The sequence below is a fragment of the Aspergillus neoniger genome, assembly GCF_003184625.1.
Source record: "Aspergillus neoniger CBS 115656 unplaced genomic scaffold BO87scaffold_1, whole genome shotgun sequence".
NCBI lineage: Eukaryota > Fungi > Ascomycota > Eurotiomycetes > Eurotiales > Aspergillaceae > Aspergillus > Aspergillus neoniger.
Window position 1 is genome coordinate 1,445,031 of NW_020291129.1, and position 24,464 is coordinate 1,469,494.

The following is a 24,464-nucleotide window of genomic DNA, read 5'->3' on the forward strand; positions in this document are numbered from 1 at the left end:
AGTGTAACGTTGTTTCTACCCTTATGTGTGTAGAAGCACTCAACGTAGTAGTGGCTGAGGACCTAAGGTAGGACGGGTAGGATGGTCGCCACAAGCGGGATAGCAATTGAAAGTTGATTGTTTACACCCGGGATCTCGTGCAGCAGACCTACCTTTGGTACCTGCTTTGTCGAGAGGTGTGTGTATGTGTGTGAGTGGGTACGGAAGAGCATACGTCCATGGTAGGGAGGCGCCCAGGAACTAGAACCAGAAGGAGAGAGCGGCGCTCACTGTTTAGGACACCAGTGGACGAGCACTGTACCAGTAGATGGACACTTAATCGGCAGAAATTCCTTGCACTCTTTGAGAAGGATTTAGTGGCTGAAAGTTGGCTGCATACCCACCATTAAGTGTGCTGTTAAGTTGGCTACACACGGCCTCAAGCTTGGATAATCGCATTCGTTAGTAGCGGAAGTGGAGATGGGATGGCTTTGGCGGTGGGCCACTCCCAATTACAGTATAGTTGAGCCTTTAGTGCTGCGGAAGGCTTCCGGCTGCCGTGACCCGCCTGGCAGCCTGGCAAGACTTGACTTGAGCGTTCCTTTACTGCTTTGTAACTACTAACTAACTAGTTAACTAGGCCCTCCGGAACTGACTAACTAACTATGTACAAAGCAATGCTTAGATAAAATGCCTTGGATGCCTGTTGGGCGGGAGAACCCCCCAAACCCCATCGGTGCTAGATGGCCACCCCCCGTTGTCGCTCTCGACCACATCTTAATTCCCAGTGTTAATTAGCCCCTATCCCCGACTTGTCTAGAGGAAAATCCACACGACTTGGCCTTTCCTTCTTCCCTCGGCGCAGATCCTGTCATCGACGCGATTTTTAGATCATAGGCTCGAACCCAAAGCCTAGACGTCAGGCCGGGGCCAATCTCTCTATGCTTACTTTTTTCTCTAGCCTGTAGTAGTGAACTGTCAACCAAGACATCGACGCACGACACAAAATGCTTTCCCTCTGTTTTCCCTTTTTCTCTCTCCCCATCGTGGACACGCCCTTTATGTCACTTACCGTATGCCGTAGGTACCCGTTGTATTCCCTTAGTCCTCGGTAAAACGGACATCTCGTATTCCAGCAATTTTGAAGAGATCACGGAGCATTGTGCCTGATACAATCTGTCATACGGGATGTTTGAAATCCAAAGAAGTGGTAGTTTCGATGACTCGCGGTATGATCAAGCGACCAGCAGTATCTTGACAGTCCTATGAAACATGCCGCACTTTATTCTCCGGAAGCTATGGAAGCTTTATTATTTTTTTTTTTGGCCTGCCTTTTCGCTCCCTTGAGCGCGATCGATCGACTTGATTGATACTTCCCGGACCGAGTAAGGATCGACCTCCGTCCTTACCCGCCCGTTCCTGACCCCATCGCCCCGATTTTCCTTGCTTTTCCCCTATTGATCCGGGTCGCGCCTGTCAAACCTGGATGACGAAGGATCGGCCCTCCGACAAAAAGTAAAAGCAAACAGGGAAAAAGAAAAAAAAAATATTCTTGTTTTTTTTCCTTTTTCCTTTTTCCTTTTTCCTTTTTCCTTTTTCTTTTTTCCTTTTTCTTTTTTCTTTTTTTTTCCCCCCCCGTTTTCACGAGCGGTGATGGTGGGAAAATTGTGATATGCAGCTAATCCATATAACAGCTAGCATGCCGTACTAACGACTCCATTCTCATCTTCCTATGGCCTCAATTATCCGAAGCGCCAAATCCGTTTCTCAAGCCCCCCTGCCATCCTTGCATGGATATTGATTTTTAGCTCGCATAGACTCTTCCGAAAGTATCAGCTATTTATGCCAGGAAGGTTTTGATCCGATAACTAATCGCCGCGGCGGTCGGAAACCATCCAGCCCGATGTAGAAGTTGAGTGGCCAATGATAGAGTTCGGGGGTACATGCTGGGTTCAAGACTAAACATTGGCTACCCAATGGCTCCATACAGGATCGATTTATGGAACTCAATTTCACCGATCTTCCCATCAACAAACCATAACCACGGAGTATATGTAGCGAGGGTTATGCGTACATAGCGATCTATTCGGATAGCCACAAGCGTATGTACACGTCAAGTGGCCACCACGGAGGAACGCAAGGGCTGAACTCTCGTGTTCAATGCAGCATTGATGCAATGCCGTTGGTGAAAATCTCGCCGTCGCTAGTACGTACGTAGTAGCAACTTCGGAGAAAGCTTGAAATAGCAACTAGCTTCCTCCCAAAGAACTCTCCTTTCTCAATTTTTGTCTGGTTCAGTTCAGTTGTGGATGTTGAACAATTCGTCATCTTGCATTAGAAGCTATCCTACTCTCCGTTGGAGTGATCCGTCGGATTTAGATTTGGCATATGAAGGAGTCATGCTAATAGCTTACTCATGCGCTTCAAATATTTATCATCTTAGTAATTTTACTACTTTGTATGTACTTAATATAAGGATATCTATTGGTAGAATAGCACTAGCTTTGCTCCGACGGTCTGACCGTCTTTACTACCTAAAAGGGGAAACGGTAAATTCCGCTGTTAATAACTTTAATACATTGTTGCCGCCTTGACACCCACCCTATCTGGGTGTACCTGATCCAAATCATCCAATATACTTTGCGGAGTACATGATGAACACAGAAAAACATGCAAAACGAGAGTATTCTGTAAGTCCCAGCATAAGTGGACTTGATTTTTCAGGTTAAATCGCGTGCAAGGAAAGTGACGGAAAAAAAGGTACCTATCATGTGAGACCCTCTTCGCTTTTTCTTTTTGTTAATTTCTTATCCCCCCTCCGAGTCCGGAAACTTAATTTTTTTCCCTTCCACTCGAGAAAGGAATACTAGCCCCTGGTTGTGGGGTGAACGTATACGAGTTTCAGTTGGACATGAGATCCATACTCATAACAAGGCATATTATCGACTAGAGCCGGCTTTAGGGTATGGAGCCGTACAAGCCCCAATTAGATCCGAGTATTAGCTTCCCGATCAGGAACTGGACTTTTGTACCCGGTCAGTTAGCAGCAACTTCACCGTCCACCACTCTCCGTGTCCACTCCACCCCCCAGTAGAACCTGGATCTCTTTTCCCTACTCGCCTGCAGTGTCTGAGTTTCGGGGCTTCCTACTCGCTCCCCCACCGTTCCGACAGTTCTCCGACATATTTCTGAGTACACTTAGTATTATAGCCGCTACGTGCAATTACCCAGGTAGGTATACCTCCTGGTGACTTGGCCCAACGTCGAGACTAAGACGGATGAGACCTTTCACTTCGCCGAATTTATTCCCGCAAGTCTTACTACTGGTCAGCATGCAGTCTGTCAGTCCTGTACCATCAATTCCGGCATGTAGTGGAGCTGGATGCTTATGCAGCGCCTTTCTGACAGACAGAGTTCCCTAATCGAATGTTGTTTAGCGTTCGAGACCGACCTCGAACCTCCGGCTTGATTGAGAGCCGACATTATGCACCCAACGCTGGATACGCCCTCGTTATGCGCCCCAATTTTGTGCACTAACCAACGTCATGCCTTGGCCTGTATTGTATTGTTCAGCGTGTCAAGGCCGGTTTCCTTGATTTGGATTTGGCCTGCCCAGTGTCAACTCAGAATTTTTTTCTCACTCTCATCATCAATTTCTTTTTGTCTTCTTTGGTCCTTTGTCTCGTTGCCTTTCCTGCTGTATATCCACCCCTGGGAGATACACTACCAAGTGGGCAGCCCGAGTCTGATGGTTTACGCCATCGGCTTTTGGGTTCAAGCGCCCTGCAGAAGTTTGTAAGCCATGGAATCCATTCCCTGTTGCCTCTTCAGCTTCGCCTAAGCAAGGGCATATGGAGTATACTGTATTAGCGTGGTGGCCAAATCCACGCCTTTCATTGCACTACTTCCCGACCCAGTCATTGGCCGCCGTCATTTTCGTATTTCGATGCCCGTAAACAATTGGAAATGCTGCTGAGGGAATTCCGCGCCTAGGTCCCTCTACCGATCTATTTTGGGCCCAGAGAATTACGGGGGGCCCCATGATAATGGTGGCTCCATGGGCACACATTTGACTCCAGTTTAAAAGTAGCATAATGTACGGGTTGGAGATTTCTAGGATAACCCATCCACTCCCTTCCCCTTCTCCTCTAGGTATCCCATCCCAAATACTCAGAGAGATACTTTCAGATACCCCCCATCTACATCATGGCCCAACCTGTCTCTTGTTGCTTGCCTAAGTTTGGCACGAGAGCTCATGGGCCAAGGCGGCCTGCTTCGTTGAGGATCCGGACGAGTTCTTCCCAGACTCTCCAGTTGCTAGCCGCTTGGGACCAATCCGAGTTAGATTCTTTACTCAAGGCCTCTTGGGCCTTGCTTCTTCATCGTTATGCTGGCCTAGAGGACATCTGCTTTGGTTACCAACCGATTGGAGTCGATGCCGGTCCCCGCGATACTGTTCCTTCTTTCGATACCCATAATAATATTCCCTTAACTTTTAATCTGACCATCACGGAGGACGACTCTGTCCATGCCATTTTGCGCAACACGAAGCAGCAGAATGACGCTGAAAAATGCGGAAATTCAAGCTCGAGTTGCCACAGTTATACCCTGTGCAATACCCTTTTAATGCTGCGCAACTGTCGCAGTGTTACGAAAGACCCCAGAGCCCCTCTTGTGCAACCGGCCTTGGCAATTCCCTTGCCCGAAAAAGTGGGTGACTTTCCTCGTTATCTGGCTTCCTCTCACTTTCCCTTCGCTCTATCTCCCCTTTCCCCTTCCCAACTTTGCTCGTGTGCGCTTTATCAGCCCACTGCTGCAGGTAGCCTTGGCCTTTTAGCCCGGACTGGCTGACCCCTCTTTAGTGCCGCGTTCGACTGCACGTCAAAGTCCTGCAAAAGGATGTCGGTATCTTCTTTGAATGGTGGAACAATGACATGTCCACTGAGCATATGAAGAGCGTTGCCGACTACTTCGAGCAGATACTTTCACGCGTACTCTCGGCAGAAGATACTGCTGCGAGGGACCTGAACCATTTCTCGGATCGAGATTGGTCCAGAGTCTGCAAATTCAACTCTACCACCCCTCAGGCACATGACCGCTGCATACACGAGGTCATTCATGAGCAAGTCCTGGCTCGCCCCGAAAGCGAAGCAGTCTGTGCGTGGGATGGAAGTTTGACCTACCAAGATCTAGATGTTCTGTCATCTCAACTTGCTCATCACCTTCGCGCACACGGAGTCGGTCCTGAAACATGTGTCGCTCTGTGCTTCAACAAATCAGTAAGTCGGCCATCAGAGATCGTTATGGCCTTTTGGCCAGGTTGTGTCATCAGGCGATTCTCGGCAGCTTCGGCATTTGGTACTGATTGATTCTCATAGAAATGGAATGTAGTGGCAATGCTGGGTGTTTTGAAAGCTGGCGGTGCTTTCGTCCCCCTTGATCCAACACATCCAACCTCTCGCTTACAATCGCTGGTGCGCGCTGTAAAAGCCAAGATCATGCTTTGCTCTAGAGATCGGGTAGGAGATTTGTCCGGAGTAGCGGAGATGATAATACCTCTGGACCAGGCCACCATAGACGAAATCTCCCTTCCAGCTGAAGATATCCCTCAATTGCCGGATGTACGAGGTCACAATGCAGCCTACGTGATATTCACTTCTGGATCAACAGGAGAACCCAAGGTGCGCTATCTTCGGAACCCCCCCCCCAAATCCACATTAACGGCCCGCGTTTAGGGTACCATGCTCGAGCACAGAGCCTATGTATCCGGAGCCGCTGCCCATGCTGGACCGCACCATATGTTTTCGACTTCGCGTGTCTTGCAGTTTGCAGCGCACACATTTGATGCCAGCCTTGTCGAGATATTGACTACCTTGTTGCAAGGCGGCTGCGTCTGTATCCCGAGTGAAGAAGAACGCTTGAGTGACATAGTCAAGGTCATCAACGAAATGAACGTAAATCATGCCATCTTGACACCTTCCTTCGTCGAGTTCGTTGAAGCTGTGCAAGTCCCAGGTCTTGAGACCTTGATTCTTGCTGGAGAGGCAATGTCGCAAGGTCAACTGGAAACATGGTCGTCCGCCCTCCATCTTATTAACGCCTATGGTCCCACAGAAAGTTCTGTCGCCGCCGTTGTGAATGACAAAGTCACACCTTCTTCTGATTGTCGGGATATTGGACTCCCCGTGGGCGTACGTTGCTGGGTTGTAGACCCGAGCAATCATGACCAATTAGTACCGGTGGGTTGTCCGGGTGAATTACTGCTCGAGGGACCGACGCTCGCTCGATGCTATCTCAACAATCCACAGAAGACGAGTGAATCATTCATCCATAATCCGGCCTGGATGAGAAGGGACGGTATCGATGATAGTAACAGGAGAGTGTATAAGACGGGTGATCTGGTAAGATACAACTCCGACTGTGGCTCACTGACGTATATAGGAAGAAAGGACACGCAGGTGAAGTTTCACGGACAGAGGCTCGAGCTGGGTGAGATAGAAAATCAGCTGGCTGCCGACCCAATTGTCACACATTGTCTAGCTTTCCTTTCAAAGACAGGTTTCTCTGCAGGCAAATTGGTGGCGGTCATATCCTTATCTGTTCACTTCGAATCCCAAACGGAATCAAACGCAGCACCACTGAAACTTCTCGATGCATCGAAGAAGACCTCTATCGTTGCAGAAGTTCGCGAGAGATTATCAGCCAAGCTACCAACTTACATGGTACCCTCTGTTTGGCTATGTGTGGAGGCATTGCCCTTGCTTCCGTCTGGGAAGCTGGACAGAAAAGCGACCGCAAGATGGATTGGAGATATGGAACGAGACCCGTATGCTCAAGCTATAAGCGCCAGGCCTTTGCCTGCGGATAAATCCACGCTTCCTTCAAGTGCCACCGAGGACAAACTCGCTGTAATCTGGAGCCGGGTTCTCAATATTCCTCGAAGCCAACTTGCCCTCGACGAGGGCTTTTTGAGTCTGGGTGGAGACTCTATTGCCGCCATAACGTGTCTCGGGTATTGCAAGAAGCAAGGAATGGGCTTGACGGTACAAGAGGTACTTCATAGCAAGTCAATCAAGGAGCTGGCTTCTCGGGTAAAACAGATCGATCAGTCTGTTGTGTACGAAGAAAAGATCGATGAGCCGTTTGACCTTTCCCCAATCCAGAAGCTTCACTTCATGGTCCGGAACGAGGACCAAGGCCATTTCAACCAAAGCATTCTCACACGTCTGAATCGACATATTGATGAGCATAGTATGCGACGCGCAATCGAGACCATCATTAGTCGTCATTCGATGCTCCGTTCCCGCCTGGTCGAAACACTTGTTGAGGGGAAAATGCGGCAACGAATCACGCAAGATGTAGCAGGATCTTACCGCTGGCGGTCTCACAACAACAGCAGCCGAAGGGAGGTCGACCATGCAATCTCAAACAGCCAGTCATGCATCGATGCCTTCAGTGGCCCCGTACTTGCAGTCGATATCTTCTATGGAAACGACAATTCTCGCCTGCTGTCATTAGTTGCCCATCACATGGTAGTCGACATTGTTTCGTGGAGGATTATATTGGAAGACCTGGAAGACCTACTGATGAACCCTGATCAACCAACATCACAGAATGGCTCCCTCCCGTTTCAGAACTGGTGCCAAATTCAAGCAGATCGTTGTCAGGAAGCGACAGCAGAACGGGCTAGGACTTTGCCTGAAGTTCCCGCACCCGATTTTGCTTACTGGGGACTAGATAACCACCGAACGACCTATGGAGATGTGGATTGTGAAACGTTTGATCTTGATAGTGATGCTACTCGTCAGATTCTGACTGGGTGCCACCAAAGTCTTCAAACGGAGCCAATCGATCTTTTACTGGCGGCTTTGCTACATTCGTTTGGCGAAACATTCAAAGACCGATCATTGCCAGTTATCTACAATGAGGGACATGGGCGAGAAGTCTGGGATTCATCAATAGACATCTCTCGCACTATCGGCTGGTTTACCACATTGTATCCCATTCTTCTATCGGATCTTCCTGCAAAAGATCCTATCGAAACGGTTGTACGTGTCAAGGACTTGCGACGTTGTGTTCCGGATAATGGTCGACATGATTTTGCTCGTCGTATGTTGGTTCCACGCAAAGATGGGACCTGCCGGCACCATAGCCCGATGGAGATGTCTTTCAATTACGTTGGCCAGCATCGTGACTTGCAGAGAAAGGATGGGCTCTTCCAGCTTATGGACCAGATGGCTGGAGAAACAGGCCGCGGAGGCGCAGCGGCTGACTTTGGTGAAGACACTCCTCGCTTTGCACTGTTCGAGATATCTGCAATGGTTGTACAGGATCAACTTCGCTTTATATTCTCGTTCAATAGGAACATGCAGCATCAGAGAGGTATCCGAGATTGGGTGAAGTGCTGCGAAAAATTGCTGGCATCCCTGGGCGAGCGCTTACAGACCTTCCCACCGAAACCAACGCTGAGCAGTTTCCCCATGTTAACAATGACATATGCCGAACTCGATGCGATGGTATTGAAAAAGCTACCAGATGCCGGTATTCAAAGCCTTGATGATGTTGAGGACATCTACCCTTGCTCCAGAATGCAGCAGGGTATTCTACTCAGTCGCTCTCGCGATAGCTCACTCTACGCTGTACATGACACGTTCGAGATATCTGGTTCAGGAAGCACACCCGACATCAACCGCTTGACACTTTCCTGGCAGAAAGTTGTTGCTCACCATGCAATGCTACGGACTATATTCTTGGAGGGGCTGAGCAGCCACGATCTACATTGTCAAGTGGTACTCAAGACCTTTGATTCCTGCCCAACTTACGTCGCATGTGATAATGAAAGCGAAGTGCTATCTACATTTGATAAACAGCAGCCGATGAACTACGATAACAATGTACCACCTCATCGGCTTACAATCTGCCAGACGACTTCTGGGAAGTTGTTTTGTCGGCTGGAGCTTAACCATGTCGCCATGGATGGCGCATCAATCTCCATCATCCTTCGCGACCTGCAGTTGGCGTATCAAGGAAAGCTCGAAGAACCAAAGCCAAAGTTCAAAGAGTATATACGCTATCTTCGCGAAGTTCCTCAAGCCACAAGTCTTGACTACTGGCGCAGTTACCTTCTGAAAGCCCAACCGTGCCATTTCCCTGTGCTCAGTGACGGCAAAGGCTCTGTAAGGCAACTTCGGACCAAGAGACTGGGCTATGTGCCCTTCAAAGAGCTTCGAAACATCTGCGATAAGAATGGTCTGACTTTACCGACTGCCTTTAGTGCTGCATGGGGATTGACAGTTCGCTCTTTCTGTGGATCGGAAGACGTCTCCTTCACCTATCTTGCATCACTGAGAGATGTCCCAGTAGAGGGCGTTGAGTCTGTTGTTGGGCCTGTCATCAATACACTGACCTGCCGTATACTGTTTGCTAAAGGAACCTCACTGAAGGAGATCCTCGCAAAGGTTCAACAGGATAACCTAGACAATTTGCCGCACAGGCATATCTCGCTCACGGAGATCCAACAAGCTTTGGGACTGACGGCCTCATTGGCTAATAGTGGTATTTCTTACCGAAAGCTACCTAGCCAGAATACTTTGTCAAGCGAGGAGATACAATTCTCTGAAGTGGGAACAATTCACGATCCAGCAGAGTCGCCCATTTTCGTCAATGTTGAAGCTACGGAAGACGACGCACGTATCGACCTTAACTACTGGACAGACCACCTGTCAGACGGGCAAGCAGATAATGTCGCGAGCACATTCCTCAAATCGATTGAGAATATCGTGCACCACTTTGAGGATGACGCCTATACAATTGACAACTTTAGCGACGCGAACAAACAGAGCCTAACGCTCTGGAATAGCGGGATTCCAGAGTCCGTTGACAAATGCATGCACGAGATAGTCGAAGAATGTTCGAAGTCTCATCCCCATGCCATGGCAATTTCCGCTTGGGATGGGAATCTCACTTATGCTAAGCTCAATGAATTGTCATCGATACTTGCAGCGTACTTGACAACCCTGGGGGTGGGCGTCGGAACAATCGTGCCCCTCGATCTCGCTAGATCCTCCTGGCAAATTGTAGCCATCTTGGCAGTCATGAAGACAGGTGGTGTATGTGTCCCGGTGGATCCAGCCCGACTACCACAGCAATTCGAGACCTGGCTCGTCGACAACGAGATACAGGTTGCTCTAGCATCCCCGAATCAAATGCAGCTACTTGAAGGGGCCGTTCCGTATGTTATCTCTGTGGAGAGCCCCCTGTTTGAATATCTACCAGAGAGCGAGGAAGTTTCAAGCTCAACGATTCAGCCATGCAGCGATGGATATGTAGTGTTCAGCGCTGCGAGTCCCAAGTGCATCCTGCTCGACCATCGTGCAATGACAACTCGGGCAAGCGTGTTCGCTTCAGGCCTTGGACTAAATGCGCAAACGAAGATGCTCCAACACTCTCCCTATACATCTGACATGTTCCTTCAGGAAGTCTTCGGCACGTTCCTGTGCGGTGGGACTATCTGCATTCCTTCCGATGAAGGCTTGGCAGACCTATCGAAAGCTACCAAGACAATGCAGGCGAACTGCATCAGCATCACACCCACAAAGGCGATGGCTCTAAGCCCCACAGAAAATCTAGGCCTAGATATCCTTGCTTTTTGGGGTGAACGCCCGACTAAGAAACTTCTTGCCACCTTGCCTGAAGGAGTTCAAGTGCGTGCCTTCTATGGAACCCCAGAATGCTCCTCATCTTGCATTCGATCCCATCAACTTGACGGATCAGACGAATGGTCAATTATTGGGTCAAGCTTTGGATGTAAACCTTGGCTTGTAGATCCCCTCGATCACAATGTCTTGGTCCCGATAGGCTGTGTCGGCGAATTGATGATAGAAGGCCCAAGTCTTTCTCGTGGTTACTATCAAGATGCGGAACTCACGCAGCAAAATTTCGTCGAAGACCCCTTATGGAGACTGGCCTACGAATCACAATCAGCATCAGGCAAAGATATAATCATGGAGGGCCAGAAACCGTCCTATCGATTGTTCAAGACTGGAGATCTTGCTCGGTACAACTCCGACGGCACTCTAGTATACGTTGGTAAGAAGGAGAAGGGATTGCATTGGCAGCGACAGACAGCAGCCATGCACATCGAAGAGCAAATCGCATCTCTCTCATCTCCCATTGTTCAGTATGTCGTTGAGGAGATCAGCAAGCGCAATAACGACTTCCGCGAATCGTCTCTAGCCGTCTTCTTCTCTGATGAGACCACCAGCTTTGAGGCAAACCACGAGCTTATAGCACAATTGACACCCGAGCTGCACGACTCAATGATCAGATTGTATACCAAGCTGATGAGCTCCTTGCCAGCGAATGATGTCCCAAGCTTGTATTTCCCGACATCCAGCATACCGCTGAACTCGTTCGGCAAGCTGGACCGCCAGTTGTTAAGAAATGCCGCTCAAAACATGCCAGAAACCTTGTTGTCTAAATATGACATCAAGCGCTTTGACAGATTCTGGAAAGGGCAGCTAGCTAGACTGGCAGTTTCGCCAGTTTTCCCGTCACCTGGTGATTACTCGTCTCTGCGGAGCACACCGGTCATCAAGCAAGCGACAAAAACCATGCAGATGTTCTGGTGTAATACAATCAAATCAATGACTGGAGGTACACGATGCGCTATTCTTTCTGCATGGGCTCTTACTGTTCGCGGCTATACCGGCTCCCGTGATATCGTTTTTGGGGAGTCGCTGTCAAATGTTGAATCGGTCTTCACTGAGCGTCAGGACAATCATACGCAGACCGCAACTATCGTTCCCCGTCGCTTCCATTTCAACGAAGAATGGACCGTTAATGAGTTACTGAGTATGGTGAAGAATCAGCTGGATGCAGCTGAGCCCTACCAGTGGGCTGGAATAACTCAAATCCAGAACCTGAACGCTGATACGGCGCGCGCCTGTGATTTCATGAACTTGATCTCGATTACGGACAATTGTGGCCATGGACCAAGGCCAGTACCATCGCAGCAGCGGGGCAGCACTCTTCCCAGTTATCCTTTGGTGATTGATTGCTTCCTTGAAGATGCGACATTCGAACTTGTGCTTAGCTACGATGACAGCACCCTAACAGCTGCTCAGACCGAACGACTGGTTGCCCAATTCTTCGCTTGTGTTGAACTTCTTAACTCCGAAGCCAGTATGAGCAAGACAATTGGTGCCTTGTCCAGGGATAACATGGACTTTTGCACCTTCCGCCATGATGTTTCCTACTGGAAGAACTACTTGGAAGATGTTGAAGCTTGTCTTTTCCCAACACTACGTGTAGATGAGGAGCAGAATACTCATGCTGAGACCCAGATGACACTCCGGAACACCAAAGATCTGCGTGATTTCTGTGATCGTGCATGTGTTAGCAAAAGCTCTCTTCTTCAGCTTGTCTGGGGTTTGGTTCTGCGATGCTACACAGGCTTACAAGACGTGTGCTTCGGATATCACATCTCTGGTGCAAGCGACAAATCTGCCAAGTCTGGCATTGTGAATGAACCAGGTGTCTCGGATACATTCCCTTGCAGAATGCTCTTGAAGGGAGATCTAAAGGTTGCGGACATTTTGCGCGAGCGATTGCGTGGATTGAAACAAATGCAGCAGCATCAGTTGCCATGGGCTGAAGTCCAGCACGAGCTGGGGTATGGCGACAGCGACATCTTCAATACCGTTTTCACTTACTCAGAACAATCAAGTGACGAATCGAACCTGGCTGGTCTCATTAGTATTGATTCGAGCAAGTATCTGATTGCTGTCAACGCCAGTCTAGCAGGATCATCAGGAGCCATTAGATTCGGTTATCAAAGGAAAAACTTCTCAGATGCTGATATGGAGGGTGTTATCGATTGTTACAAAAATGTTTTGGAACAATTTCTCCGTCCCTCTTTCTCAGATCTCTTGGTAGGCGAGATTGACTTTATGAATGAGCTTTCCTGCCAGAAGATATCTGGGTGGAACTCGGCGTTGCCCGATCGTCCAGTGCTATGCGCGCATGAACTCATCCAACAGCAAGCACTGAATCGTGCTTCGGCCCCTGCAATCTGCTCATGGGATGGCAACTTCACACACGCACAACTTGACAGATTGTCAACCTTACTAGCAAACCAGCTGGTCGACTTGGGGGTCAAGCCCGACGTCTTTGTTGCCTTGTGTTTTGAAAAATCGGCATGGGCAGTTGTCGCCCAGGTTGCTGTTTTGAAAGCCGGAGGAGCTTTTGCTTCATTGGATCCTGCTCACCCAGAAAGCCGCCTACAAGGCATGATCGATGATCTTGGTGCTCAGGTTATTCTCTGTTCTGAGACCCACTACGAGAAAGCCTCCAGCATCTGTCGTCGCGCACTGATTGTTAGCAATAGCGCACTTGACAAACTTCGTCATTCACCTCTTGCTGCTGCAACCCAAGGGGTAACGGCAGATAACGCGGCATATGCTATATTCACATCAGGAACCACAGGGAAACCAAAGGTGACAGTCCTCGAGCATGTTGGACTTACCCTAGGCTGCACAGAGTTTTCAAAGGCTCTCTTCATGAATTCCTACACTCGTGCTCTGCAATTTTCAAGCTACACCTTTGACGTCAGCATATTGGAAACAATCATCGTACTTGCTGTTGGTGGCTGTATCTGTATCCCTAGTGAGGATGAGCGCATGAACAACCTTTCTGGAGCCATCAGAAATATGAGCGCCAACTTCATGAGCTGCACTCCATCTATAGTCAATACCCTGGATCCCAAACTTGTTCCTTCTTTGCGAACGATAGTCCTGGGGGGTGAAAAGATGACAGCAAGCCATTTCGAGCGATGGGCTGACAGGTGTGTTATCAACGCCTACGGTCCGTCCGAGGCTACTGTCATGTTCACGGCAAGCACAAAATACGACCATACGGGAGTACGCCTTACAGATGACTATGGTTGTATTGGCACGGCTGTTTGTGGCAGAACATGGATTGTTGATCCTCAAGATTACAATCGTCTGGTGCCTATCGGTGCACCTGGAGAGCTCATTCTTGAGGGATGCACTGTTGCTCGTGGGTACCTCAATAATGACGCAAAAACCAAGGCTGTCTTCATCCAGAACCCAGACTGGACACAACGTGATGGGCTACAGCATATTTTGAGACGCAAAGAACGGATGTATCGTACAGGGGATCTTGTGCGCTACAACTCCGACGGCTCGCTTGCTTTCATCTCGCGAATTGACACGCAAGTGAAATTGAACGGTGTGCGTATCGAGCTGGAAGAGGTTGAGCAACAATGCCTCAACTATCTTTCGACAGACACTCAGGTCGCCGTCGAGGTTGTTAACCCAGAAGCCAAAACAATATCGAAATGCTTGGCGGCCTTCTTCACTATCAATGAACACCATACGGAAGAGATGGAAAGTGGTGAGTTGATTCTGCCAATGTCGGAGTCTGTAGTTGGCATGGTCAAGAAGCTACACGGTTCCCTAAGCGCCTCATTGCCACTAGCTATGGTACCCAAGCTTTACTTCCCCATGCGGCGCCTGCCGTTTGGAAGCACTGGCAAAACTGATCGCAAAGCTCTTCGAGCAATGGTCGATAAATTCACCAAGGAACGTTTGTGGCCATATGTTATTTTCAATATTGGCGCAGAAGACCGCTCCGATGTGGGAACGGAAGGAACAGAAGGCGTTCTCAGAACGCTATGGGAAGATGTCCTTAATCTTGCGCCAGGTTCTATCAATGCCGAAGACAACTTCTTCGGCTTGGGTGGCGACTCATTTTCTGCTATGAAACTAGTCGTAGCCGCGGCATCTCAAGAGATTTCACTCGCAGTGGCCGACATATACCGAACCCCTATTTTCAAAGACATGGCAAAGAGATGTGGAGCGGGTGAGGCACAATCTGGCGTACCAACAGTGGACTCATTCAGCATGCTGCCCGAATCTCTTTCGCGCGAGGATATTCTGGAGGAAGTATCTGATCAATGTGGTGTGCCTACGGAGCGAATTGCGGACATCTACCCCTGTAGTCCGGTGCAAGAGGGTCTGGTCACACTCTCTATCAAGCAACCCGGAGCCTATGTCGCTCGGCCTGTGTTCCAGCTTGCAGAGGGCGCTGACCTTGAGAAGTTCAAAGCTTCATGGCAGAAGGTGGTTGATGAAATGGATATTCTACGAACTCGCATAGTACACACCGAGTCCGCCAACTTTGTCCAGGCAGTGCTCACTGATGCCCCTATTTCCTGGGAAATGGCGAAGGAATTGGAGGATCTGACAAACGATACCATCGACTTAGCCAAGAACAACGGAGGCTTGCTCACTGGATATGCCATTGTTGAGACTGGACCCTCGCGCTCCTTTGTTTGGACCATACATCACGCTCTTTATGATGGATGGAGTGTGTCCCAGATCCTTCAGAGAGTTGAGGAAATCTACTCGGGCACCACAAAGCCCAGCTCGACGCTTCCTTACAAGCTATTCATCAATCACCTGGTCCAGCAAGAGGCTCACACCTCGGACGAATTCTGGAAGACTCACCTCGCAGCCCTGTCGTCATGCCCTTTTCCCCAGAACAAGCCGTCACCTGATGCCATTCGCATCGGTAATCGGCATTACAGCTCACTCAAGCTCTCTCGTCCATCTAGTGGAGCTAAGTTAACCGTCCCCGAGACGATACGAGCTGCTTGGGCGCTAATTGTTGCCGTCCACACCGGATCCGGTGATGTTTGCTTCGCCGAAACCCTCATGGGTAGAAATATTGATATGCCTGGCGCTATGGAAGTTGCAGGTCCTCTTTTGACTACGGTGCCCATACGCATGGCTGTCGACAACGAGCTCCCTATCATTCAATACCTTGACACTGTGCGCCAGCTGACTACAAAGATGCTGCCGCATCAACATTCTGGGCTCCAGAGAATCCGCAAGTTAAGCAGCGATACTGCCCTTGCCTGCGAGTCCCAGAATCTGCTGGTTATCCAATCAGAACAGGCCCATTCGAACACAAGTATCTGGGAGCAAAAGAATAACCTCACTGAAGGTGAATTTTTCACCCACCCAATTGTTGTTGAATGCAAGGTTAGCGACTCGCAGGTGGCCGTTACCCTTCATCACGATGAACTTGTTTTCGACAGTTGGCAGGCCAAGATGCTCATAGAACAGTTTACCTTCGTTCTGAGTCAACTGTTGTCGATCTCCAATGAAGAATCCAGAAAGCTTGGAGAGCTAGAGATTTCCAGTCCGCGCGATAAGGAAGAAATTGCTTCCTGGAATGAGAGAAGCCTAACTTGCATAAACAGATGTGTTCATCATATCATTGAGGAGAAAGTATCCCTACGACCCCAGGCTCAAGCTGTCTGCTCTTGGGATGGACAGCTATCTTACCAGGAGCTCTACCAGCTTGCTTCTTCGTTTGCAGCTTACTTGAAAACTCGTGGCGTCGGTCCGGAGACTCTGGTTCCGATTTGTATGGACAAGTCTATGTGGGCTATTGTCACAATACTTGGTGTTCTCATTGCGGGTGGAGGATATGTTCCCCTTGACCCTGCTCATCCAACGTCAAGACACAAGGAGATTCTGACTGAGGTCGAAGCCCGTGTCGTCCTTTGTTCCCCCAAGTATCAAAACCGGTACTCTGGTTCTGTGAAAGCAATCATTCCTGTTAGCAAAGAGACGATCAAGGCGTATTGTGCTCTTAAAGCGACAACAACCAAGGCCACCAACAGCGCTACACCCGAAAACGTTGCATTCGCTATCTTCACCTCTGGCAGCACTGGTCGTGCTAAGGGTATCATCATCAACCATAAGGCCCTCGCCAGCAGCGGCATGGCATTCGGACCCATGGTGCACCTTGACGAGAATTCTCGCGCCTTCCAATTTGCCTCTCTTACTTTCGATGCTGCTGTCATGGAAACACTTGTCGCCTTGATGCATGGCGGTTGCGTGTGCATTCCAAGCGAAGATGAACGCCTGAATGATGTTGCTGGCGCTATTCGTCGGATGAATGTCTCTTGGTCATTCTTGACTCCATCCATAGCCAGTATCATTGAGCCTTCGTCCGTTCCATCTCTAAAGGATCTTGTGTGTGGTGGAGAAAAGATGTCGCGCGAAGTCATCACCAAATGGGCGCATCGAGTAAACTTGATGAATGGATACGGCCCAACTGAAACCACTATCTTCGCGGTGATCAATACGGATGTTGCTGCCAATCCGGACCCTGCCTGTATCGGCCATGGCATTCCTTGCACTCTTACCTGGGTTGTCGATCCTGATGACCACAATAAACTGACTCCTCTAGGGGCTGTTGGTGAACTGGCGTTGGAAGGCCCTGCACTTGCTAGGGAGTACTTAAAGAACCCCAATAAGACAGCAGAGGCCTTCGTGGACGAGCCGGAGTGGATGAAAGACTTTCCCAGCGACTTGCCTCCACCGAGAAGGATTTACAAGACTGGAGATCTCGTTAGATACAACTCTGACGGTTCCATTCAATACATCAGCCGCAAGGATCATCAAGTCAAGCTTCACGGTCAGCGCATGGAGCTTGGAGAGATTGAGCACAGACTATATGAGGACCCGCGAGTCCGCCACGCCGTGGTTCTACTGCCAACGACAGGACCTCTCAAGCAGCGGCTGGTCACTGTTCTGTCACTGAACTCTGTGATTTCAGAGAGAAGCATCATCACAGACAACGCATGTGAGCTTGTTGATTGGAGTGGCTCTACACGGTCAGCCTACCAGGAGCTCGTTGCTATCCAGAAGAGCTTGGAGACTCAGCTACCAATCTACATGGTCCCACAAGCTTGGGCTCTAATCAAGCAGCTCCCGATGCTCGTCTCTGGCAAGCTAGACAGAAAGCGAATCACAGCTTGGCTGGAGAATGTTGATGATGCTGCTTACGATCGCATAATGGAGGATTACGACAACATAAAGCGTGGTGATGTCGAGCAAGAAAAGGAAAAAGAAGATGACCAAGAGACTTCTGTAAAGCTTCTTCAGGAAGTCTTCTCCCAGGTTCTCAACCTACCATCCCACAAGGTGGGCTTGGACAGGTCATTCGTGAGCCTAGGTAAGCAAGGCCAGTCTGGTGACTGAAAATGGAAAACTGCTAACAGTGCGGTACAGGTGGCGATAGCATCACTGGAATGGCTGTGATATCTCGAGCACGTAAGCATGGAATCACGCTTACACTCCACAATGTGCTTCAGTCGAAATCGATAAAGGAGCTTGCTCTAGCCGCTCAGACAAGCGCCAAGACTGTTAAAAGAGAGGAGAAGTCCAATGAGCACTTCGAACTGTCCCCGATCCAGGGATTGTTCGTTCAAACAGCAAAGGATTTCCGTGATTCTTCTCGCTTTAACCAGAGCATGACAGTCCGCGTAACTCGTAAGGCCGAGCCAACGAGGATGCAAAGTGCCATCAAGGCTGTTGTTGAACAGCACTCCATGTTCAGAGCACGTTTGTTCAAGTCTCGCGACGGAAAGTGGAAGCAGAAGATCAGTGATGTACGTCTAACTTTCCTTACTGGCTATGTTTGGTAACATTAAGCTAACTGATCTAGGACGTTGATGCCTCCTATCGCTTCCGTCACCATATGGTCGAAAGTGAAAATGCAATTCTCCCCAAGATCGCCGAGAGTCAACGATCTGTAGATGTTCAGCATGGACCCATCGTTGCGGCAGACATGTTCGAAGTACGCAACGGTGCCACAATACTTTTCCTGGTGGCCAGCCATCTATGTGTCGACATGGTATCCTGGCGTATCGTTCTCCAGGATATTCAAGACTTCCTCGATGCTGGATCATTGTCCCCGGAGAAGCCCCTGTCATTCCAAGCTTGGTGCAACCTACAACTAGAAGAGAGCAAGAAACAGACTGGCAGAGTCCAGCTGCCATTCTCTATTCAGCGTCCTGACCTGAGTTATTGGGGCATGGAGCAATCCCAGAACCTCTATGGAGATGTCAAAATGGAAGGGTTTACGCTAGATGCTGCAGCCACAACACAAATCCTCGCGGCCTGCAGTAAGGTTCTTCGCACCGAAGCTATTGAAGTCATACTCTCCGCTGTTATCCACTCTTTCCGCCGCACGTTTACCGAGAGGGCGATGCCCACTATTTACAACGAGGGCCACGGTCGCGAGGCGTGGGACAGCTCTATCGATCTCTCAAGAACAGTGGGCTGGTTCACAACTATGTGTCCACTGCATGTTGGTGAAGGATCAGGTGAGTTTGAATCTGGGCCTGTTATGGAGCTATTTCTGACTGCGATAGATTTACTGGACACCTTGAAGCGTGTCAAAGACACAAGGCGTCACCTTAGCAGTAAGAGCCAGTCATACTTCGCGGAAAGCCTGCTTCATCCGGTAGATAAGCGTGATAACTTCCCTGTCCCACTTGAGATTCTGTTCAATTACCTCGGCCAGCTGCAACAGCTGGAGCGCGACGACTCGCTTTTCCAGCACTATGGTGAAGCTTTTAACGCCGAAACATTCGAGATGGCAGGTGATATGGGCTCAAAGACACACCGATTTGCTCTGTTCGAAATCTCGGCGCTCATCATCAAAGACAAGCTGCAGGTGTCGTTCACCTACAATAAGCACATGCAGAAAGAACAGCGGATTAAGGGCTGGATTTCTGAGTGCAAACGAGTGCTTCAGCATATGTCTCGTTTCGACAGCTTCACCCCTGAGCCAACGCTCAGTGACTGTCCCTTGCTCCCCATCACTTACGAAGGTCTGAACAGCATGGCCAAGAGAACATTCCCCAAGATTGGAATCGAAAACTGGGTTCAGGTTGAGGATGTCTATCCCTGCTCCCCAGTACAAGAAGGTATTCTTCTCAGTCAGCTCCGAGATCCGGAGGAATACCTGTTCCATGTCATCTTCGAAGTGCACCAATCCAAGGGTAGCAAGGTGGATACAAGCAAACTCCGAAAGGCATGGTCCATGGTTGTCAGCAGACACCCTGTCTTACGGTCTGTTTTCATTGATAGCAATTACAAAGGCGGATCCTTCGACCAGGTAGTGGTCAAGTCACTCGATGATGAGGTTATTGAGTTCCAGTGCCCTGAGTCGGATGCAATGGGTACACTCGGAGAAATAAAGCTGCGCGATATCAATGCTGAGAGATCGATGAAGCTCGCCCATCAGCTGACCCTCTGCAAAACAACTTCCGGGCGAGTTCTGTTCAAGATTGAGATGAATCATGCCATTATTGATGGTGGTTCGGTTGATCTGATTCTCAGAGATCTCGCACTTGCATACAATGATCAGCTTTCTGCTGAAACCGGTCCACGCTTCAGTGACTATGTCAAGTACGTCAGGGAACGATCCCAGGGAGAAGCTGTGGCGCACTGGACGAAGTACCTTTCTGGCGTACGACCTTGTCACCTGCTGGTATCTTCCAAAAAGGGTGGCAGCCACCAACTCGGTGAGCGCATGATATCTTTCAAGCGCTTCCCCGAGTTGCAGAAATTCTGCGAGGAGCACTCTGTTACCCTCGCTAATTTGACACTCTGTGCCTGGGCAATTGTACTACAAAATTGTACAGGATCCGATGATGTCTGTTTCGGATATCCCTCTGCTGGTCGTGATTCCCCTGTTCCTGGAATCCAGGATGCAGTCGGTATCTTCATCAATATGTTGTGCTGCAGAGTCAAGCTTTCTCCTGGCCAGTCTCTTCTTGATATTGCCAAGAAAGTCCAGGATGATTTTGTGAGGAATGTGCCATATCAACATTGTTCTCTGGCTCAGATTCAGCATGAGCTTGGGATGCATGGAGAGACGCTCTTCAACTCGACTCTCTCCATCCAAAATCGATCTGCCAACAAGGGCAGTGCAAAGCTGCCGCTCGACTTTGAAGTCAAAAAGGCCCATGACCCGACTGAAGTGAGTTGCTACTGTCTCAAGCGTAGACGCAAGCTAATATTTGCTTTAGTACCCTGTAACTGTAAACGTGGAGACCACCAAGGGCAAGGAAGGAGTTTTGCTGAGATACTGGAGCAACGCAGTGACCGAAGCACAAGCGAAAGAGCTAGCGGAGGGTGTTACTAAGGTCTTTACATGCTTCATCGAGGAACCATCGAAGCTGGTTTCGAGCTTGAACCTCCTCAACAAGCTACCGCGAAACCGTTCGCGGCACACCCACAAGGAGCCCATCATCCTGGACCAGTTAATTGACAGCCAAGTCTTGCAGAAGCTGATTGATGACCGCGTGAATGAGATTATTAGCCAGATGCTGAAGGAAGGCAAGCTCGCCATACCCCTTCCTGATCAAAAGACTAGATACTCGAACGGCTCTGTTCAACTCAAAATGGTCGAGGCTTCATACCAGGAGGACCCCATTCTGGACGAAAAGGATCTTGCAAACTCGACATCGTCATTTACAGACGATGGCAGAAGCTCAAGTGACAATAATAGGCGTCTTTGGGATTTGTGGAAGACGACATTAGGGCTATCTTCAGACACTATCCAATACCGGAGTAGCTTCTTCAAGCTAGGCGGTGATAGTATTACAGCAATGAAGATGGTCAGCGCCGCACGAGAAGAGGGCCTGCAAATGACAGTGGCGGATGTGTTCAACAACCCGGTCTTCGAGGACATGCTGGCTACGATTACTCCGAGCAGCAGTCCGACCTCGAACGCCGATACCCAATGCGCAAACAACATTGAAAAGCTCCTGGAGGTCGATGACGCTCTTCCAGCTGCTACGCCACCACAGGATATCTCGGTACTACGACCAATGCAGCTCGACGCAATGTCTCTGCTTGACGTCATCTGCCCTAAGATAGGGGTCTTCAAAGGAGGAATTGCTGATGTTCTTCCTGTAACGGACTTCCAGTCCATGTCGATCGCTGCAACGCTCTTCGGATCCAGATGGATGCTAAACTATTTCTTCCTGGATGGAAGTGGTCCTCTCGACCTCCGGCGTCTGCGAGAGAGCTTCTTAAGAGTGGTCGATGCTTTTGACATTCTTCGGACTGTTTTTGTCTGCCACCGAGGGCAATTCTTCCAGGTGGTGTTGAGAAAGATCCGACCGGATATTTTCGTGCATGAGACGGAGCAGAGTCTGGACGAGTACACCAACAGCTTACAAAAACGGGACCGCGAACAAGATCCACGCCAAGGAGAGCAGTATGTGCAGTTCTACATTGTCAAGGAAAAGAAGAGCGACCAGCACCGCATCTTGATCAGAATGTCACACGCTCAATTTGACGGCGTTTGTCTGCCAAAAATCATGAACGCAATCAAGCTGGGATACGAGGGCAGCACCCTACCTCCAGTCTTCTCCTTTTCGAACTATATGCGGATGCTTCCTGGAAACATCACTCCGGCCCACTATCACCACTGGTCAACGATCCTCAAGGGCTCTAAGATGACGGATATCATTCGACGCACGCAGCCTAATACCTTTATGCATATTGGTGCATTCGCGGAGCAGAAGAAGGCCATCATGATACCCTCCACCGCTATAGGGAACGTCACCCTCGCAACCGTTATGCAGTCCGCATGGGCAGTGACTTTGGCGAAGCTGACTGCCCAGTCTGACGTGGTCTTCGGGCTTACTGTCAACGGCCGTAATGCCAGTGTCCCTGGTATTGAGACCACTGTTGGGCCCTGTCTCAACATTCTTCCCATTAGGGTGAAATTCAGGGAGCATTGGACTGGCCTTGACCTGTTCCGTTATCTTCAAGACCAACAGATTGCCAACATGCCCTATGAGTCGCTAGGATTCAGAGAGATTATCCGAAACTGCACCGACTGGCCCGACTCTACATACTTCACCACCTCCGTATTCCATCAGAACGTCGAGTATGAAGGACAGATGCAACTGGACGGCAATTCGTACCGGATGGGAGGCGTTGGTGTTCTGGACAACTTCACCGACCTCACGCTGGCTTCCAAGTCCTGTGGCCAAGAGAAGCTCGACGTCTCAATCGGATACTCGCTCAAAGGACCTATCCCAGCAACCTTCATTGCTAAAGCTCTGAACATGGTTTGCGAGACTGTACAGAGCCTGATTGCCAACCCCAGCGTCCCACTTGCCTCTCCTGCCACCATCCGCTCCCTTCCGAGCCAGGTCATTCGTGAAGCACCCAGAGCGTCTGATTCACCCTTCCTCTCGTCCAACCTAAACAGTCAGAAGATGTCGGAGATTGTAATTCACTCAGATATCCTTACCCGGTCCTGGCAGCAGGTGCTACCCCGTCGGACTGACAACCCACAATACCAACTCGACGCATCTTTCTTTGATCTCGGCGGAGACATCATGAATGTCGCCCAACTGGTCTGGATCCTAGGAGAAGAAGGCTTCAGCGTCCGCTTGGAGGACCTTCTCGAGCACCATACGTTCCTAGGAATGATGGCCGTGATGACAATGCACCACAAGCCGGAGTTGAATAACAGCATGGCAACGACCATGGCTGAAGAATCAACCAAAGACATGAGAATGACTATGACAAAGAGCAACAGCTGGAGTTCGCTGGGCAAGGCGATGACGCTTGCTAAGAGATTTACTAGATGGGGGGCTGTGGCAGCCAAGAAGTGAGGTTTACATTCATTGTGGAGGATCAATACTGAAACGCACTCTTTTGGTTTCTAACATGTACTATTTCTGATTCTTTTTGTATTGCATATAATTTTGTCAAACTACATTCCTTTTTGTTTCCATGTTTGTCGATGCTGATGTTGAAGTTGTCTGTTCTTTGGAAGTTAGATCTGTGTTGGTGATCTAGATTTTTGGTTATAAAAGCTCATATGATAATTTAAGCTACTTGTTTTGACCATAGCTCATCATCATGATACTAGTCCCGAAATCGCCCAACTAGTCTTAGAGGGTAGAGAATGTAATAGAAACTGTGTCGAAGCCTTCATTTTCTACTACAACTATGTCCTTGGACTAGGCATCATCCTTATCACACCACATAAATATTCACCGACAAAGGCATGGAGCTATCTACTGCACGACGCAATGAGCCACCTTTGCTACACATGCCATGTGCCGCACAATACCCGGTCACAAGATTACAATATGCGTTCGCCGCTGTATGAAAAGAGCAAATGCCGCGCTGCGGTGAATTAGGCTCACTCTTATTGGTCAAGCCAGTATCAGAAAGAAAGACCCACTTCAATCACCGCACTATACTATAGCAGCACAGCCAACGTCACTTCAATTATTTCTGTTCAGATGAATGCAATACTCTCACTGCAGCTCGCTTTCTAGACGTAATGTTAATGGCAAGTAGCAGTATAAAATATACAAAAAGAGAGAAAAGTCCCAATAGTCAAACGACTCAGGAACAGGAAAGCGAGAGTGAAAGATAAGATCAGAGCGGCGTTGGTAGTGGATCTCTATCGCCGCTCTATACACAACCCCAGTCTCACGACTCAAATGTAGTATACTAATTTCCTTCTATATAGAAAGGGTAGGGTCTGCACTCTCATCAGGACTGCAGCTATCAATACCAACAACCCTATCCATCAGAACTGAAAGACATTCCATA

General features: G+C 49.2%; 1 protein-coding gene across 1 annotated transcript; it reads left to right on the forward strand.

Moving 5' to 3' along the window:
* Positions 1 to 4,083: 4,083 nt before the first annotated feature.
* On the forward strand, positions 4,084 to 23,745 carry nrps1 (nonribosomal peptide synthase Pes1). Its single transcript, XM_025628586.1, has 8 exons — positions 4,084 to 4,689; positions 4,842 to 5,258; positions 5,358 to 5,660; positions 5,715 to 18,033; positions 18,090 to 18,469; positions 18,526 to 19,186; positions 19,235 to 20,850; positions 20,900 to 23,745. The coding sequence occupies exons 1-8, from the start codon at positions 4,186 to 4,188 to the stop codon at positions 23,507 to 23,509; spliced, it is 18,810 nt and encodes a 6,269-aa protein (XP_025485438.1). The 5' UTR covers positions 4,084 to 4,185; the 3' UTR covers positions 23,510 to 23,745.
* The last annotated feature ends 719 nt before the right edge of the window (positions 23,746 to 24,464 follow it).

Coding starts and splice junctions, on each gene's coding strand:
- nrps1 (XM_025628586.1), top strand. CDS start 4,186: ATGGCCCAACCTGTCTCTTGTTGCTTGCCTAAGTTTGGCACGAGAGCT. Junction 4,690..4,841: donor CAATTCCCTTGCCCGAAAAA/GTGGGTGACTTT, acceptor ACCCCTCTTTAG/TGCCGCGTTCGACTGCACGT. Junction 5,661..5,714: donor GATCAACAGGAGAACCCAAG/GTGCGCTATCTT, acceptor GCCCGCGTTTAG/GGTACCATGCTCGAGCACAG.